Below are 14220 nucleotides of genomic sequence, written 5' to 3'. Positions count from 1 at the left end.
GGAGCCGCTGGGTGCCGAGCTCCCCGCCGGCACCGCCTCCCGCCAGACAGGGCCTCTTCTGCCCCTTTTGTTCGCGTCTCCGCGCCTCGCAGCAGCCCGAGAGCTTCCGCTCTGCTGCGAGGACAGCCACTGGTTATTTCTCCCCCCTCCCCAGGGTGCGGAGGATTTCCCCGACTGCTGCATCCTGATCCTCAGGCTTCTGCCTGCAGCCTTCCACGCGTCGGGAACGCCTCTAGTTTCTCTGGTTGTTGGAAGCATACTTACAAAACCCTCCTAACGAAAATTTGGTCACCGTCGGCCTGACCAAACCAGCGTGTTTTTCCACTCGTAAAAATGAAAGGGGGCATCGATGTGCTACTGGACTAAATTACTCATGTCAGCCCCTGACCGTGGGGCTTTCCTTCTGCTTTGTAGTGCTACCTGCCGGTTCCAATTTGCTGGGCTGTCAGAAGAGCAGTGTCGGCAGCCGCTCCTCAGCTCTGTCACTTAGCATCTTTTGGATGTAATGCATTAGTTTAACAGTATCAGGATGTGCCAATACAGCAGGCATGGAATTCCTGTACTGCTCTTATTTTCTATTCAGAAAGCAAGCAGAACTCTCCAGAAAGTGTTACTTGGAGGCACTACTGGAAATTTTCTAGTTAGGTGTGTTTTTTCTTATTTCAGGCTAGAGTTCAGAAAAGACAGTAAGTATGTTGTAATGCTACATATATATTCTCAAAAACGTGATGAAAAGTAATCATGTTACAATTTTACGGTAGAATGTTTTGCTAAAGATAGGTATGCTTTAGCGCTTTAATATTTCTCCCCTCCCTGAGCTGATGTTGACTACACAGGATTGTGGAAAGAATTGGTACTGACTATGAACTTGGGAATAATAACCTTTCTTCCAGGAGAATTCTTAAATTTTGCTTACCCATACATAGTCCATAATAGTTTTCTTGCCCTTCAGAATCTTGTGTTCAGTATTCCTAGTCAAGGTAACTAAACTCATGGTTTTCTTTCATCATTCCATGTGAATTACACTTACCTGTGAGAGCTTTACTGGCATTGCTAAACCAGTGTAGTTTTTAAAATGTCATGAGTTAATAGCTAATTAAACAAAATCTTGTAGTTTGAAAAAAAAGAATTAAAAGCTTCCTTTTAAAGTTATTACATGGAAATGGCTTAATTAAATGAATTTATATTGCTTGTCTGTATTCTCTCTAACATCATCTTTCTCTTACCTGATTTATTTCAAATATTGTGTTAACAGCACTCCCAGTTATCCTTAGAGTACAACTTTAAACAGGTGGCTTGTAAAACATTGGGTAGGTGCAACTGTATGACCTTTAGAGCAGGTTATTGCCTAGAGTAGAGGGTTTCATGAGCTAAGACACAACCATATCACTTGTAGTGTAACTTCTTAGACTGTTTTCACACTATTTCCCATCCCATTACCCAGTGAAATTGATGTAAAGATGATAATGGAGAACTGGAAGAGTAAACCAGTAGTGATCACTTCTGTCCCTGCCGGTGTCCTAAGTGTACTTTGGGTATGAGCAACGGGTGAGCTGGTTCAGATAACTTGCTGTGGATTAGGGGAAAAGAGGAATCAATGTGAGCAGGTTTGCTGTAATGCTTTCCTATACTGTTTTGAATTTTTTTTACGTTAGTTCTCTACATTAAGATAAAGGGGTATTTAGGGCACGTGTTGTATATGAATTGCATGTTGTTAATGTTTTCTGTTCTGATATGTAGCTACTGTGTTTTTTTTACTTGCAGAGTCAACTGTTCATTTTATTTCAAAATTGGAGCTTGTCGTCATGGAGACAGATGTTCTCGGTTGCACAACAAACCAACATTTAGCCAGGTTTGTTTTCCTTTTGTTTTCTATTTCTTGTGGAAGTATATTCCTGCTTCTTTAAAATATAGATTCTCAGATACAAGTTATTAATTACCGAGTTCTGGATTAACTAGTTCGCTTTTGGCCCCAGTTTTTGTGTTTTTGCTCTTTTGGGGGTATTCCATTTACTTCTCCCAGCATTTCTAATCATCTCCTGTCACCCTTAATGGCTGCAGGAAGCGATGCTGTTGTAAGCTTGCCTGTAGTAGAGACCAACCAGTGCTAACTTTCAGGTGAGTGTGCCTCCTCAGTGGCGTTTAGGCACTTAAACAATCCCAGATTTTTGTCATGACAAACAATGGCAGCCTGTTCCGCCTGTCTCAAGGGCGTGAACTTAAGTCTTATGCATACAGTAGAATAAAACTAGTTAATAAATAAAAGCGACTCGTTTGTCGTGACATTTGCTCTCTAACCCAGGCTTTTGAGATTAACCTACATACACCCTTTGAATGTGAAAGAATTATTTCTTGAAAACAACTTGCCTGGTTGCTGAGGCTGTATATGTCAGCTGACTTGACAGATTATTTAATCATTGGCTACGTGAATATTGTTAGAGACATGTGTGACTGCATATGTCTGCCAGAAGGAAAAAGAGGGTGCAGTGGATGATAGGAGCTTTATTATTATGAGCTCTATGTTGAGAAATTACATTCCTGAGGAACTGTATGCTTTACCTCTTTCTATCACTGCTGATTGTCAAGGTATACGGGTAAATAGATTTCTTTGGGAACATTGTATAGCACAGGTAGTGCCTTATCAGCTGTTGCCCCATCAGCAGTTTTACCTACAAAGGTAAAGCTCACATGGCTAAGATGACCTTGAAGAGGACTTCCTTGCCAACTTGGAGCAGAGATGATGAGGATGATGGGCTCGTGCTGGTTTGGGGAGAATTAGGGAGGCAGGGATGTGCCTGGAGTTCAGAGTGGTGGTGCTCATGGAGTTAAACTCTCCAAGTGGGCAGGGGCAGTTCTAGGGGACACTGTCCAGGTTACTGATTGATAGGGACCGTGCTAGAACTTCATCTGCAATTCGCTGCTTCTGGGAGTTTAGTATTTTCTAATGTAAATGCTGTACCTCAAATAATATTGTCAGTTTTCAAAACTACTATGTTGCTGACGTACATGGAGGGCATGCTGAAACGTGATTGGTTATTTAGAGACCTGAATTTAGGTCACTGGTTACTAGAAAATGCTTCTAAATTGGACAACTTCCACAGCAGTTCTCTGGAAGTTAAAAAATAAAATAAATAAAAAAAAAAAACTCAAACCAAACTACACTACCTTTGGGATGTGGTTTAGTGGTCATGGCAGTGCTGGATTGATGGTTGCACTTGATGATCTTCAAGGTCTTTTCCAACCTTAATGGTTCTATGATTCTACAGCCTTTTTTTTTTTTTTTTTTTTTACTAAAAATACCCTTGATGTGCAACAGCATTTCCCTCTTTCTGTGCAGCCTTTAGCTTTGCCCCAGGGAGGACAGCTGGCAGTGCCAGCTGCAGTGGGTCAGCAGGGCCTGTCGGATGGGTCCAGCGATGGATCCTGGGGCTGCAGCAGCATCGCACCTGCAGCTGTGCTGTGCTGCAACACCCTGACATACCTGGCAGCCCTGTGGGGTTTGCTGCAGAAATCTGTATTTGTATGCAGACTGATGATCAGCTGTGATAGAAAGCAGAAGAGCAGATTCCCTGCTAACTGGAAGTTACTGGCACAGTGTTTTTCTCTGGCAAAGCTGTTGCTGGTGCAGCTGCTTTAGGGCAGAGCTGCATTGGGAAAGGTCACGCGATCCAGAGCGATCGAATTACCTCCGATCAGCAGAAACACTGTAACTGCATGCATGTTTCTGGCTCCCTCCACTCATAGGCTAAAACATAGCTTAAACCTGGGCCACGGAAGCACAAAGCTTTGGTTGGTATGACCATACCTGTTGTAAACCGTGTGATTTTTAAATGTGATGTTACAGATTATTTTTTTTATGTGTTTAGTGGACAGCATATGTAGGTATGATATTGCTGGTCCTGTGACAACTTTAAGCTCTGAATTCTTACTGTGACTAATAATAATGTGTAAGCTAAAATTATTTGGGGATTGCAATTCATATGAACTAACATTTGAGTTTGTATTTTAAGTAATCAAATTTCAATTTTTGAGCTGCTTACAGTGATATGGACGTTTGGAATTTTTCTGTAATATTAGTTTACTAACTTAAACATGGTTTGTTTTTTCAGACAACTTGATTTTAAGAAGAACGGTACAAATGTAAGGTTTCAAGTCTGCCTGGGCTAATTCTTCAAGTAAAAAGCAGAAGGGCTAAAAGGATATTGTCCTTATTTGAAGGATCGGAAACATGTGAACCTATGATGCTATTATATTATCTAAACAGAAATTCCACCAAGAAATTCCTGATGCACAAAACGAGATGTAGCGCTTGCCTCAAAACTTTACTGTCTGGTGTAACATTGTAGGCTCCGTGGCGTTATGTATTACAAGCTGTGCACGTAACACTATTTTTTTTCCCCCCCTAGGCTTACGATAACAAATCTGGTCTTGAAAGCTAGGCACCTCCATAATACCACGTAGCTGACAGTTTAGGTTACTGTGACTCACAACTCCCATCTTGAGGATAGCTGTTGAGAGAAACGCAGCTCTTTCTTGGTGGTTAATTAAAACTGTTTTCATAATATGATGGTCTGGATGCAATTTTGGAAGATATCCTACAATTACAAAAGGAAGTCTTGAGAATAAAATATTACTTCTAGCTATTTGCAAACAAGTTGTCTCTTTGCAATTGTCTATTATATGCACAGCAGCCAGTAGAATTCCCCTTTTTATTTTTTTTCCCCGCAGACCATCTTGATTCAAAACATCTATCGTAACCCCCAAAACAGTGCACAGACGGCTGACGGCTCACACTGTAAGTCCCACAGTTGGAGAAATTTTTTTAAAGAATGGTGTTAAAGAGCCCACTCCTAATTATGAGAAAATAATGTTGGCTTCTGAGCTGCTGACATAAAGCTGTTGCAAACAGGACAAGTGACGGAACTCTTCTTGCGCATAGGTCAAGGACTTGTTAAATGTGTGCAATTCAGAATGCAGAACTGACTGCATAAATTGGATGCGATGCAGATTCCCTTTTGCCCTGCAAAGCAAAACTTGAGTGCCTAGTAACACTGCATTCTCAAGGGTTAAACTGCAGACATTTCTCAAATTCTTGATTTACGAACAACAACCAAAAATAAAAAAAATAGGTATATATGTGTGGTACGGTAAGTTTCACAAAACTGGGTTTTCTTGCATATTAACATTTATAGGAAAAATGGAGATTTCATGTTATGCTGTAATTATTGTATTCCTTCCCTGGGATTTTGCTGTTAAGAAACCATGCAGTAAAGCCAATGTCAGATGATTATGCTTGTAATATGAATACTGCGCTTGGATGCCATCTATTACATGTCTGCCTGAAATCATGCAAAATCCCTCCACAGCAATATTGCCGAATAAAATTTAAAAAAAAAAAAAAAAAATACAATAATGCAGTATCATGAGATCTCTATTACTTTACAGTGTTAGGTTGATTCAGAAAGGTCACCAGCTAAGTGAAAATTCTCCTTCTCGGGAGAAAATAACCACCTTTCTTTCAGCACAGACTCGGCTAAAGCGACCCTAAAGGAAACCGGTTTCTTGTTAAAATTATTTTCCATAATATAAAGTTGTTGCGTTTTGTATTTCAGACCATTGCCCTCTTGAACATTTACCGTAACCCTCAAAACTCTTCCCAGTCTGCTGACGGTTTGCGCTGTAAGTTCATACAAGTTCCTTCACTGGTTCCCTGGGCTTGATTGTCAGAGCTCAGTGTCGACTTAAGCTGGTCTACCATTTTAGTTTAACAGATCAAACTGACCACATTTCATTAAATGTGTCCAAAACACACCAAAAAAAACCAACCAACCAAACAAAAAAAACCCAAGACTTTTTTTTGTCCCACTCGCCTTCCTCCTTGTTCTCAAAACCGAGGGGAATCTGAATACAATCTATTAAATCAAAAAGGGTTGACGTTTTGCTTCCCCTGTAAAGCAGTCTTGGTTGCACTGCTTCCTTCCCTCCACCTTTCTCCCTGCCAGTTACCTGTATCCTAGGAATACTGGTCTGTGTGTTTTGTGCCATCCGTTACGTTCTGCTGTCTAAAAGAGCAGGATAATGACGTGTTGAGTTCATCTGGAACAAATTTCCTGCTCTGTGAATGTTAAGAGAACATGAATTTGAAACTTTTCAGACTGCATGCAGAAGTTTGTCCTAGGCTAATGCGGCTTCCATTTAGTGTCTCCTTTGGAAGAATACCCTCTGACTGACAAACACTTCCCTTCTGGCAGCTGTCCCCTCTGGATAGGTGCATGCTTAGAATTCTTTCCATGTTTTGAAAATTCAAATTCCAAACCCAAGTTGCATATTTGCCTAAGAAAAAAATATCTTTCAAAGTACTTTTGAGGAGGGGAAGGCATTTGGGTACGGTCATGAACTAATTTAATGACTCCTCATGAGGTAGGAATGGGCATAAGAAAGCACCCTGTGAGACTGGCAGAGGTTAAATGACCAGGATTGTTGATCGGTGTTCTGTTGTTGTGCTCAATGATGCAATATTAGAATAAGATTTTTTTTTTAAAAAGAGTTTTAGAACCAAAAAGGATCGGTGTTATTTTCTAACTAATATTTCTTGTTGAAGTGAATATTGACTGCGTGGTAATAAAGCTTTCTTTGGCTATTCCTTTTTTTGACTGTTGGATTATAGACTAGTTCAGATTAGTTACCAGCATTTGATTAGACATGCTTTGTGAAATCAGCCACTAACTTAAAAGTCAACACTTGTCTCTTCTGCTTCTAAAAGTAATAATGGCCCAATTAAGTAACTTGAGTTTCTTGTTACAGCATCAGGCTAGATGCATAATGAGCTATAGAAGTTTGTCCAGATGCTTCAACAATTTTACTGGTTTGGAGGCTTTCTTGTTGCAGATGCTTAGTAGTTACTGCTGGTTCAGTAAACCAAAAACCATCCAGTTGGCCATTTCTACTCTGTCCCTCAATGAGCTGGTAACTAATTTGCACAGAATTGCAGTGTTTGGTTTGTGGAGCTGTTTAGATTGTTCAGCTGTGAGAGCCTTGGAACAGATCCTGTAGTGTTCTGAATGCTAGTATCCAACTCTAGGGTGCCTTGACCAGCGGGTAGCTCTTTAGCAGAGCCTGACCGCCATCTTCTGTGGTAGAGCTGGAGCTCTGGGACCAGTAGGTGTGCTGAAACTCCTGGCTCCCTGGTTTTTCAGTGTTTTGTCCCAACTTAAGTATTGCATGTATTTTAAATGGATAACTTGGGTAGCTGTTTAATGCTATTGTTGTTGCTTAACTGTCTTCCTTTCTATTGCCATTGTAGAGGATTAACCTTAGTTTTGAAAAGCAGTAGTTTAATTAGTAATTGGGCTTGTCAAGGTTCAGATACCGGTAGCCCTGGAATATAAATGTTTGTGAAGCTTGTGCATATATATGCTTTCCACTTTAGAAGGATATTGAAGTAGTTGTTAACTAACTGTTGCTTATGATCTCCTAATTTGACAATGGAATCTCCTTGCGAGTTTTTAGCACTTGTCCACCTGGTAAAAGGTAGTTATTACCAGTGTGGTTCACAAGAGGCCCCCTCTTTCGTACCTTTTTTTAAAAAATAAAAAGCAAACCAAAAAAAACAAACCCCAAAACCTTAGGTACCAGTAAGCTGTTATCAGTGGTTTTGGCAGAACCTTGGGAATATAGTTAAGTATTAAACTGTCTAGAAATAGTGGTTTAATATTTGATACTCCTTAATTTGCTATATAACTGTGGAGAAGAAGAAAGTTCTTAAAAGCAAATATGTATTAAATGCAGAAACATTGTTAGCCTAAACTATATAAGAAGCGCCCAGTAGCCGCCTTCAGGAGGTGAGCTGGGTGGAAGAAAAGTAATTACAACTCCAGAGTGTGGCTGGGTAATACTTGTGCCTTTGAAGAACAATGTAAAGTTTGTCCAAATGGTAATATTAGCCAAAAATGAGTGAGCCCAAAGCTTGTCTTTTTTTCATAACAGCCTGAGGTGAATAAACTCTGCTTTGTTGGCTCAGTTTCTTGTCTCCTATATTGTGAGCTAAAACAGTACTGTTGGTAATTTGAAGGCTAGAATAATTTTCTAGCAAAAAAAAAAAAAAAAAGGCAGGGTTCATTTAAAAGCTGCTCCACTTAATTTTGATAAACCACTTACCTGCTGAAGAGCTAATACATTAGGCTTTAATATATACAGCTTAATGTAGTTTAAAGTACTGTAGACTGGAAGAAATAAATGAAATTCATTCTTATATTCTTAATGCTTTGAAAAATCAGCCAAACTTACGTTGTTTTTTTATAGCAGCAGGCAAGCAGCGCTCATTTGTGAAGTCCAGCTTGGAGCATGAAAAATAATCTAACCTCAATATGTGGCTGGCTTGTCTTGCACTAAAAGTTGTTCTGCAGGACTACAGAAAAATTAAGTGATACTCCAAATTAAGCTAGAAAATTGCTTTCTGTTGCAAAGCTTCATGGTACCCTTCTCTGAGGGCACTGGGAAAAATGAGTCATTCCAATAACCATTTTGAGCTAATTAAAAAAATAAATTCTGGGCTATTTTACATTGTCAGCTCTCAAATTCTAGTGTATATGCTGGAGAGGTGGACATGTTAAAATGAAGTTCTGCCTTTAGGAAGAGGAATACCAAATTGGAATCATGCTTTAAAATATCCAAATGTAACAAAGCACTTGCCTTCTGTTTAGTTAAAATTGTTGGTAGAAAAAGTGGGACTGTACATTAAGCTTAAGTGATATTACAGAGTATTTCCCCTTCCTATAAATTTGTGGCATACAAGTTTGGCTCTGATTAAAACTTGGTTTGATTTGATCATGTCAATGTAATGTTTTGACATATACTTGGAGGACTCAAAACTCTTCAAACATATTTACCTTTAATACTCCTATTAGTTACCTCCATGCTATATGGTGACTTTTATGCTCCAGACGGCCTCTCTAGATTGTTTTGTAGTATGATCAAAATCTCTTCTTCCTTATTCATAGGCTCTAATCAATATGACTCTTTGATTTTTACAGGTGCTGTGAGCGATGTTGAGATGCAGGAACATTATGATGAATTCTTTGAGGTATGTGAAAGATGCGAAAATGCATTTAAGTGTTTGTGGATTTGTGGACACAAATGAGTTAAAATTGTTAGCACAGTTGGATGGATTCAGAGAAGAGTACTTGTTTCCTCAGGTGTTCATATAAACATACAACTTTCAGTACTAAACACTTTCTGGGAAAACCTTTGGTTGGATCAGCTTTAACTTTACTGTTTATAGCATACTTTGTTTAAAAATCAACAACTTAAGTGATGTAGCATTTTGATTCTATAATACCCTTCTTTGCTGTAAGTTGAAAATGTACTTACCTGTATAGCAGTAACTTAAGAAAAACTATAACACTGAGGCTTGTATGTAGTGTTTTCAATGTATCTTATGGATTCTGTAAATACTGCATGCATAATGTCTTCCATAGCTTTTTGTTGTACCCTTTTAGTGCTATACATATAAATGGACACAGTACAGGGTGAGCGAGTACTAATTTTAAAATCAGAAATGTAAAAAAAATTGGTTTGTTTCTTTTTTTAAGGAAGGCCTTCCTTTGTACTTACTAACAGCTGAAGGCAATAATGCTGTGCTTGTCACTAATGTGATGCAAACTTTTAATTGGTTGTTTCGTGCTTAGGAGGTCTTCACAGAAATGGAAGAAAAATACGGTGAAGTTGAGGAGATGAACGTCTGTGATAACCTTGGAGATCATCTAGTTGGAAACGTATATGTAAAGGTAGGATAAAGGGAGGCATGTTTATATGGTCAATAGGGGTGGGGCTTGCTGATTTACACCTTTAAAAGCTACTGGATGCTTGTAGATTTTTATGAGTGACTCTCTAGGTTATAAGGTCCTCTCCAACTTCACAATATAAAGTAGAAATAGTGAAAATGTGAATGAAATCTGAAAGAAATTTTAAGAGATGATGAGAAGCTTTTGTTGTAGTCAAAAACTGTGTTATTTTTATATAGATTAATGCTTCTTTTAAATGGGTATAAACACAGTCACCACTGCTGGACTGTTTGGTTTCCCAGATTAATTTCTGGTCTGTCTTCCCATTACACTGCCTTTATAGGCAGTTCAATATAAGCAGAGATTTCTTTGCAACAAGTGTGCATATTTTCAACAGGTGCATTTATTTTCTAACTTACTGGTGAAACAACATGTAACCAAGTTGTTTGGCAGTAGATGGGTGGTTTAAGGTGCAAACTGGAGCACTTGGATTTGGCTCTTAAAGGTCACTGGTATCTCCCAAATAACTAGAACAAAGTTGTCACTTGCAGAAATTTTATTGTGTGTGCACAGTGTTGGGGAGGTGTGAAAGATCGAATAATTTGGTGTGAGTCCTGATTAACAAAAAGCTAGTGTCTTTAAGCTTACCCTAGGTGTAATGGACTGTCCCAGGAACTCTGAAGTAGCTTGTAGTTTGATTACTGGTCCTAAGCCTCAGATACCACACAACTGATGTGATAGGCATCTTGGATGTGTTTCTGTTGCTTCTCTATTACATGAGAAAATGTTAATTTTGTTTTAGTTTCGCCGTGAAGAAGATGCAGAAAAGGCTGTGATTGACCTGAACAATCGCTGGTTTAATGGACAGCCCATTCATGCTGAGCTTTCACCTGTGACTGACTTCAGAGAGGCCTGTTGCCGTCAATATGAAATGGGGTAAAAAGTGACCTGCTCCTCTTTGCCAGTGGCAGTACTTTTGAAATGCTTGAACAGGCAGGGTGGTTGCTTGGGTGTGGCTTCTGTGTGTAGCGTAGCATAGGAAGATTGACCACTTCGGGTAGGACCTGCAGTCAGCCTTTGGACTTTGGGCATGGTTTTTTAATTTTGATCTAGGAATGAGTCAGTGTTAGTAAATGGTGCTTGCAATTCACTGGGTTTAATGTTGGAGGTGATGAACTTTTATATGGGTAGAGGTGCACTAGGGCTTTGGGCAAACAGGTGCAGCGTGGAGGTGGGAGTTGTAACCGTGCCCCTTGGCTTGTGTTGCAGCGAGTGTACACGAGGCGGCTTCTGCAACTTCATGCATCTGAAGCCCATCTCTCGAGAATTAAGACGTGAGTTGTACGGGCGGCGGCGTAAAAAGTAAGTTTGCTTTTAAACACAATTAAAACAGGTAAACCAAGGAACATTTGCTGAAAATTTTGAAGGCAAATCTTTAAACTTAAATCTTCTCTTGTTTTTTCTAATGCAGTTCCGACATGTGCCAGTGAAAGGGCATCAAGTGAAGCTAGCAAGTGGGCAGTTTAGAACAAAGGAATAGGTCTCTTAAAAGAAGTTACAGCTACATCTGGCTCTGTAGGGCTGTAGTTGCTGAAGTTTGATGTGGCTTTAAGAGAAGGCAGGGTTCAAGGAGAAGGATACTCACCAAGTTACTAAATATGTAGTGCCTACTTCTGGTTTGAATCCCCAAGCTGTGAATAGGTACAGGTGGGCGTTACTTGGGAGAAGTAGTGCTTTATGCCTCTTCTTTGTTTTATCTTCTCCGAAATGTGTTTGCTTGTGGCCACTGTTGGAAGCGGGTTACTTGGCTAATGGGTGTTTTGGCAGGATCTGGTAGGGCACTTTTAGCAGTGTGCACAATTGAGCCTATCTCTAGGTTATATTCATGACCCAACCTTGTTTTTAACAGTTAATGGCTAACTTTTCTGGCTGGTGTTCGTTCCTTGGTCTTAGTAACAGGCAGCTGCTGTGTTGAGCTCACTTTTTATTAACACTAGCTTCACTGTCATCTTTCTTGATAGGAATTCCTAGGAGAGAAAAGAGAGTAATTTTGCTTAATCACCAAAAAAAAAAAGATAAATATGTAATTAAATGTTTATCACAATATGAAATTATTTATTAAGGTACCTTGTAGAAAGGCTTATACCACTGCTGTTACTATGTTACCTGTCTTGGGGATGGTTCACTTCTAGCTGAATTTAATCTGCTTGCTTTTAGGGCCTTGCTCTTTAGAACAGGCATACGAAATTGTTGAACTTCCTTTCATATTATGTGCAATATTGTAGGTTTCTTTCAATTGCAGAAGGTGCCTAGGATTATGAATGTGATTTTTTGTATAAATGCCTCTAATTGGCAGTGTCCTAGAATGTGTGGGGATGAACTTGACTTTGTAAAATGTAGGTTTTGTTGCTTTGGCACATGTATTTTGCCTAAATACTTTACTAAAATATTCCAATTAATAGTAATTTCAACTTATATTTAAGCTTTTGAGATGTTTGATTTCTGAAAAAGATGGAGCGTGCTCTTGTATTGGCATAAGGTATCGCCTTTTATTGCAAGAAAGATCAGACTTGTCATATTTGGCTTTGGAATATGATTAGCGTACCGGTAGCCCAGTTTCAGTCTGTGGTAAGACAAAGTAGCAAAGTCCTCCATCCTTTGTTGCTATTTAAATTTTGTGCAGCTAAAGCTGTCATGGTTTAACAGTAAGGCTTGATAACAACAACAAAAAAAAAAACAAACAAAAAAACCCAAGAAACCAGGTTAATGTCATTGGAGTTTCACAGGTAGGTTTTGTAACATAGACTGACCTGAAAGTAGTTCTACACAGAATGGAATACATCAAAGTTCCTTGAATAGGAAAGAGGATCAACCAGAATTTATTAGTAATAGATTAATTTAGTAATTCTGCACAACTCAGTGGCATGCAAGAGTTACTTATTTCTCTCTGTCACAGCAAAATTTGTTACCACGCACAAAACATCTTCCCATGGAACAGTATTAGGCAAATTTAAGGCTTGGAGCTTTCAACTCCCTGCGCTTTTTAGTTCTGCTGTAGCTTCTGTACCTATTTAAAACTGCTGTTTACCTATTTTATAAAATTGACTTTTCTAAAATGCTTAAAGAGATTCACACCACTCTTTTCCTTGATAAGTGACATGTTAGAAGCTATAAATCCATTGCAGCTGTGTTAGCAAGTACTTTCTGGGTCATTTTAGCTTTCTTCCTGAATTTAAGTCATCTGCCTTAGAAGCAGAAACATTTGCAAATGCTGATAGCTTCTGGAAGGAAGAGGGAAGGGGGAAAAGAGAAAAAATAAAACTAAATAACTGAGTTGTAATTGCTAATTAATGCAGTTGATTTAATAGGAGTGGACTTAAAACAGTTGTAGGCTTTTGCTGTGCCTTGTTAGGAGCTATTCAAAACTGCCCAAGCAGTTGCCCTCTTCTCTTGCTTCTTCAATTGACAACTGTGTAACAGTGCATGTGGTTCCTCTGTGCCTTCCATTATGTTTTGCACATCCACAGGAGTGGGCGACTGGCAGCAAACAGTCGAGTCTTCAAACAGGGTGTTGACTTGTGTTTACAGGCTGAACAAATTTAGTGTTTTGTAGCCTGAGAGCCAAGTTGCTAATCCTTTTAAAGCCACGTTGCCTTTCTCTTGTTACCTAAGTCCTGAAGCGTCCCACTGTGCGGTGTACTGCAAGGAAATTGCTGAATGTGATGAAACAATAAAATGTTCAAACTTTCTTTGAAGGCATAGATCCAGGTCGAGGTCCCGTGAACGTCGGTCTAGATCCAGAGATCGTGGTCGTGGAGGTGGTGGTGGTGGAGGAGGAGGACGTGAGCGTGACAGGAGGCGGTCAAGAGATCGTGAAAGATCTGGTCGATTCTGAGCCATGCCATTTTTACTGTATGTCTGCTAGAAAGTGTTGTAGTTTGACCAAACAAGTTCATAATGAGATTTTTTTTAAAGATGGGCTTCTGAATAAAAAATTTGTAGTGATACAGTATTCTTTGTGTAACTTGTTTCTTGTGGGGGGAGTCTTTTTAACTGTCATTCCTCTATCTTGAAAAATACTTGGATTAACTTTGCCTGAGGGAAAGGTGGTAAATGTACTGGAGGAGCGCCAGTTTTGGGTTTTTTTCTTATTTGGATATAATTTGAACTGTTGATAAAAATGTATGTGTATATAATATAAAATATTATATACATAGTAAAAATAATATACTGCTTAAGAAACAGTTACTCACATAAGTTTCCCTTTTCTGCTATGCTGTCTGCTTATTTAGGTTAGTTTAGGCACATTTAAAAGGAAGGCTGTGCAAAATTGCATTTATTTACCAAGTAGAAACGCTTAGTTACAAAAATGTATGTTTGTTTGTTACCAGAAGTCTGTGCTCTGTCTATCAATGTGACTGTGGCATTTACAATAAAT

The 14220-nt window shown here is 39.1% G+C and overlaps 1 protein-coding gene across 2 annotated transcripts; it reads left to right on the top strand.

Annotated features, from left to right (window-relative positions):
• Positions 1-1761: 1761 nt before the first annotated feature.
• LOC103780832 (splicing factor U2AF 35 kDa subunit) lies at positions 1762-14214 on the top strand. 2 transcript variants are annotated; one of them, XM_008948524.1, is made up of 9 exons: positions 1806-1852; positions 2062-2118; positions 4110-4140; positions 4729-4795; positions 9033-9082; positions 9687-9785; positions 10585-10718; positions 11052-11144; positions 13539-14214. In XM_008948524.1, the coding sequence occupies exons 1-9, from the start codon at positions 1806-1808 to the stop codon at positions 13675-13677; spliced, it is 717 nt and encodes a 238-aa protein (XP_008946772.1). In that variant the 3' UTR covers positions 13678-14214. The 2 variants fall into 2 exon arrangements, with proteins under 2 accessions (XP_008946773.1, XP_008946772.1); XM_008948525.1 differs by lacking the exons at positions 2062-2118; positions 4110-4140 and adding an exon at positions 5613-5679 and having other exon boundaries at positions 1762-1852.
• Positions 14215-14220: the final 6 nt, after the last annotated feature.

Source organism: Merops nubicus, unplaced genomic scaffold, assembly GCF_000691845.1.
Source record: "Merops nubicus isolate BGI_N331 unplaced genomic scaffold, ASM69184v1 scaffold5311, whole genome shotgun sequence".
NCBI lineage: Eukaryota > Metazoa > Chordata > Aves > Coraciiformes > Meropidae > Merops > Merops nubicus.
The sequence above is the reverse complement of the archived record's forward strand: the minus strand, read 5'-3'. Positions and strand labels throughout refer to the sequence as shown.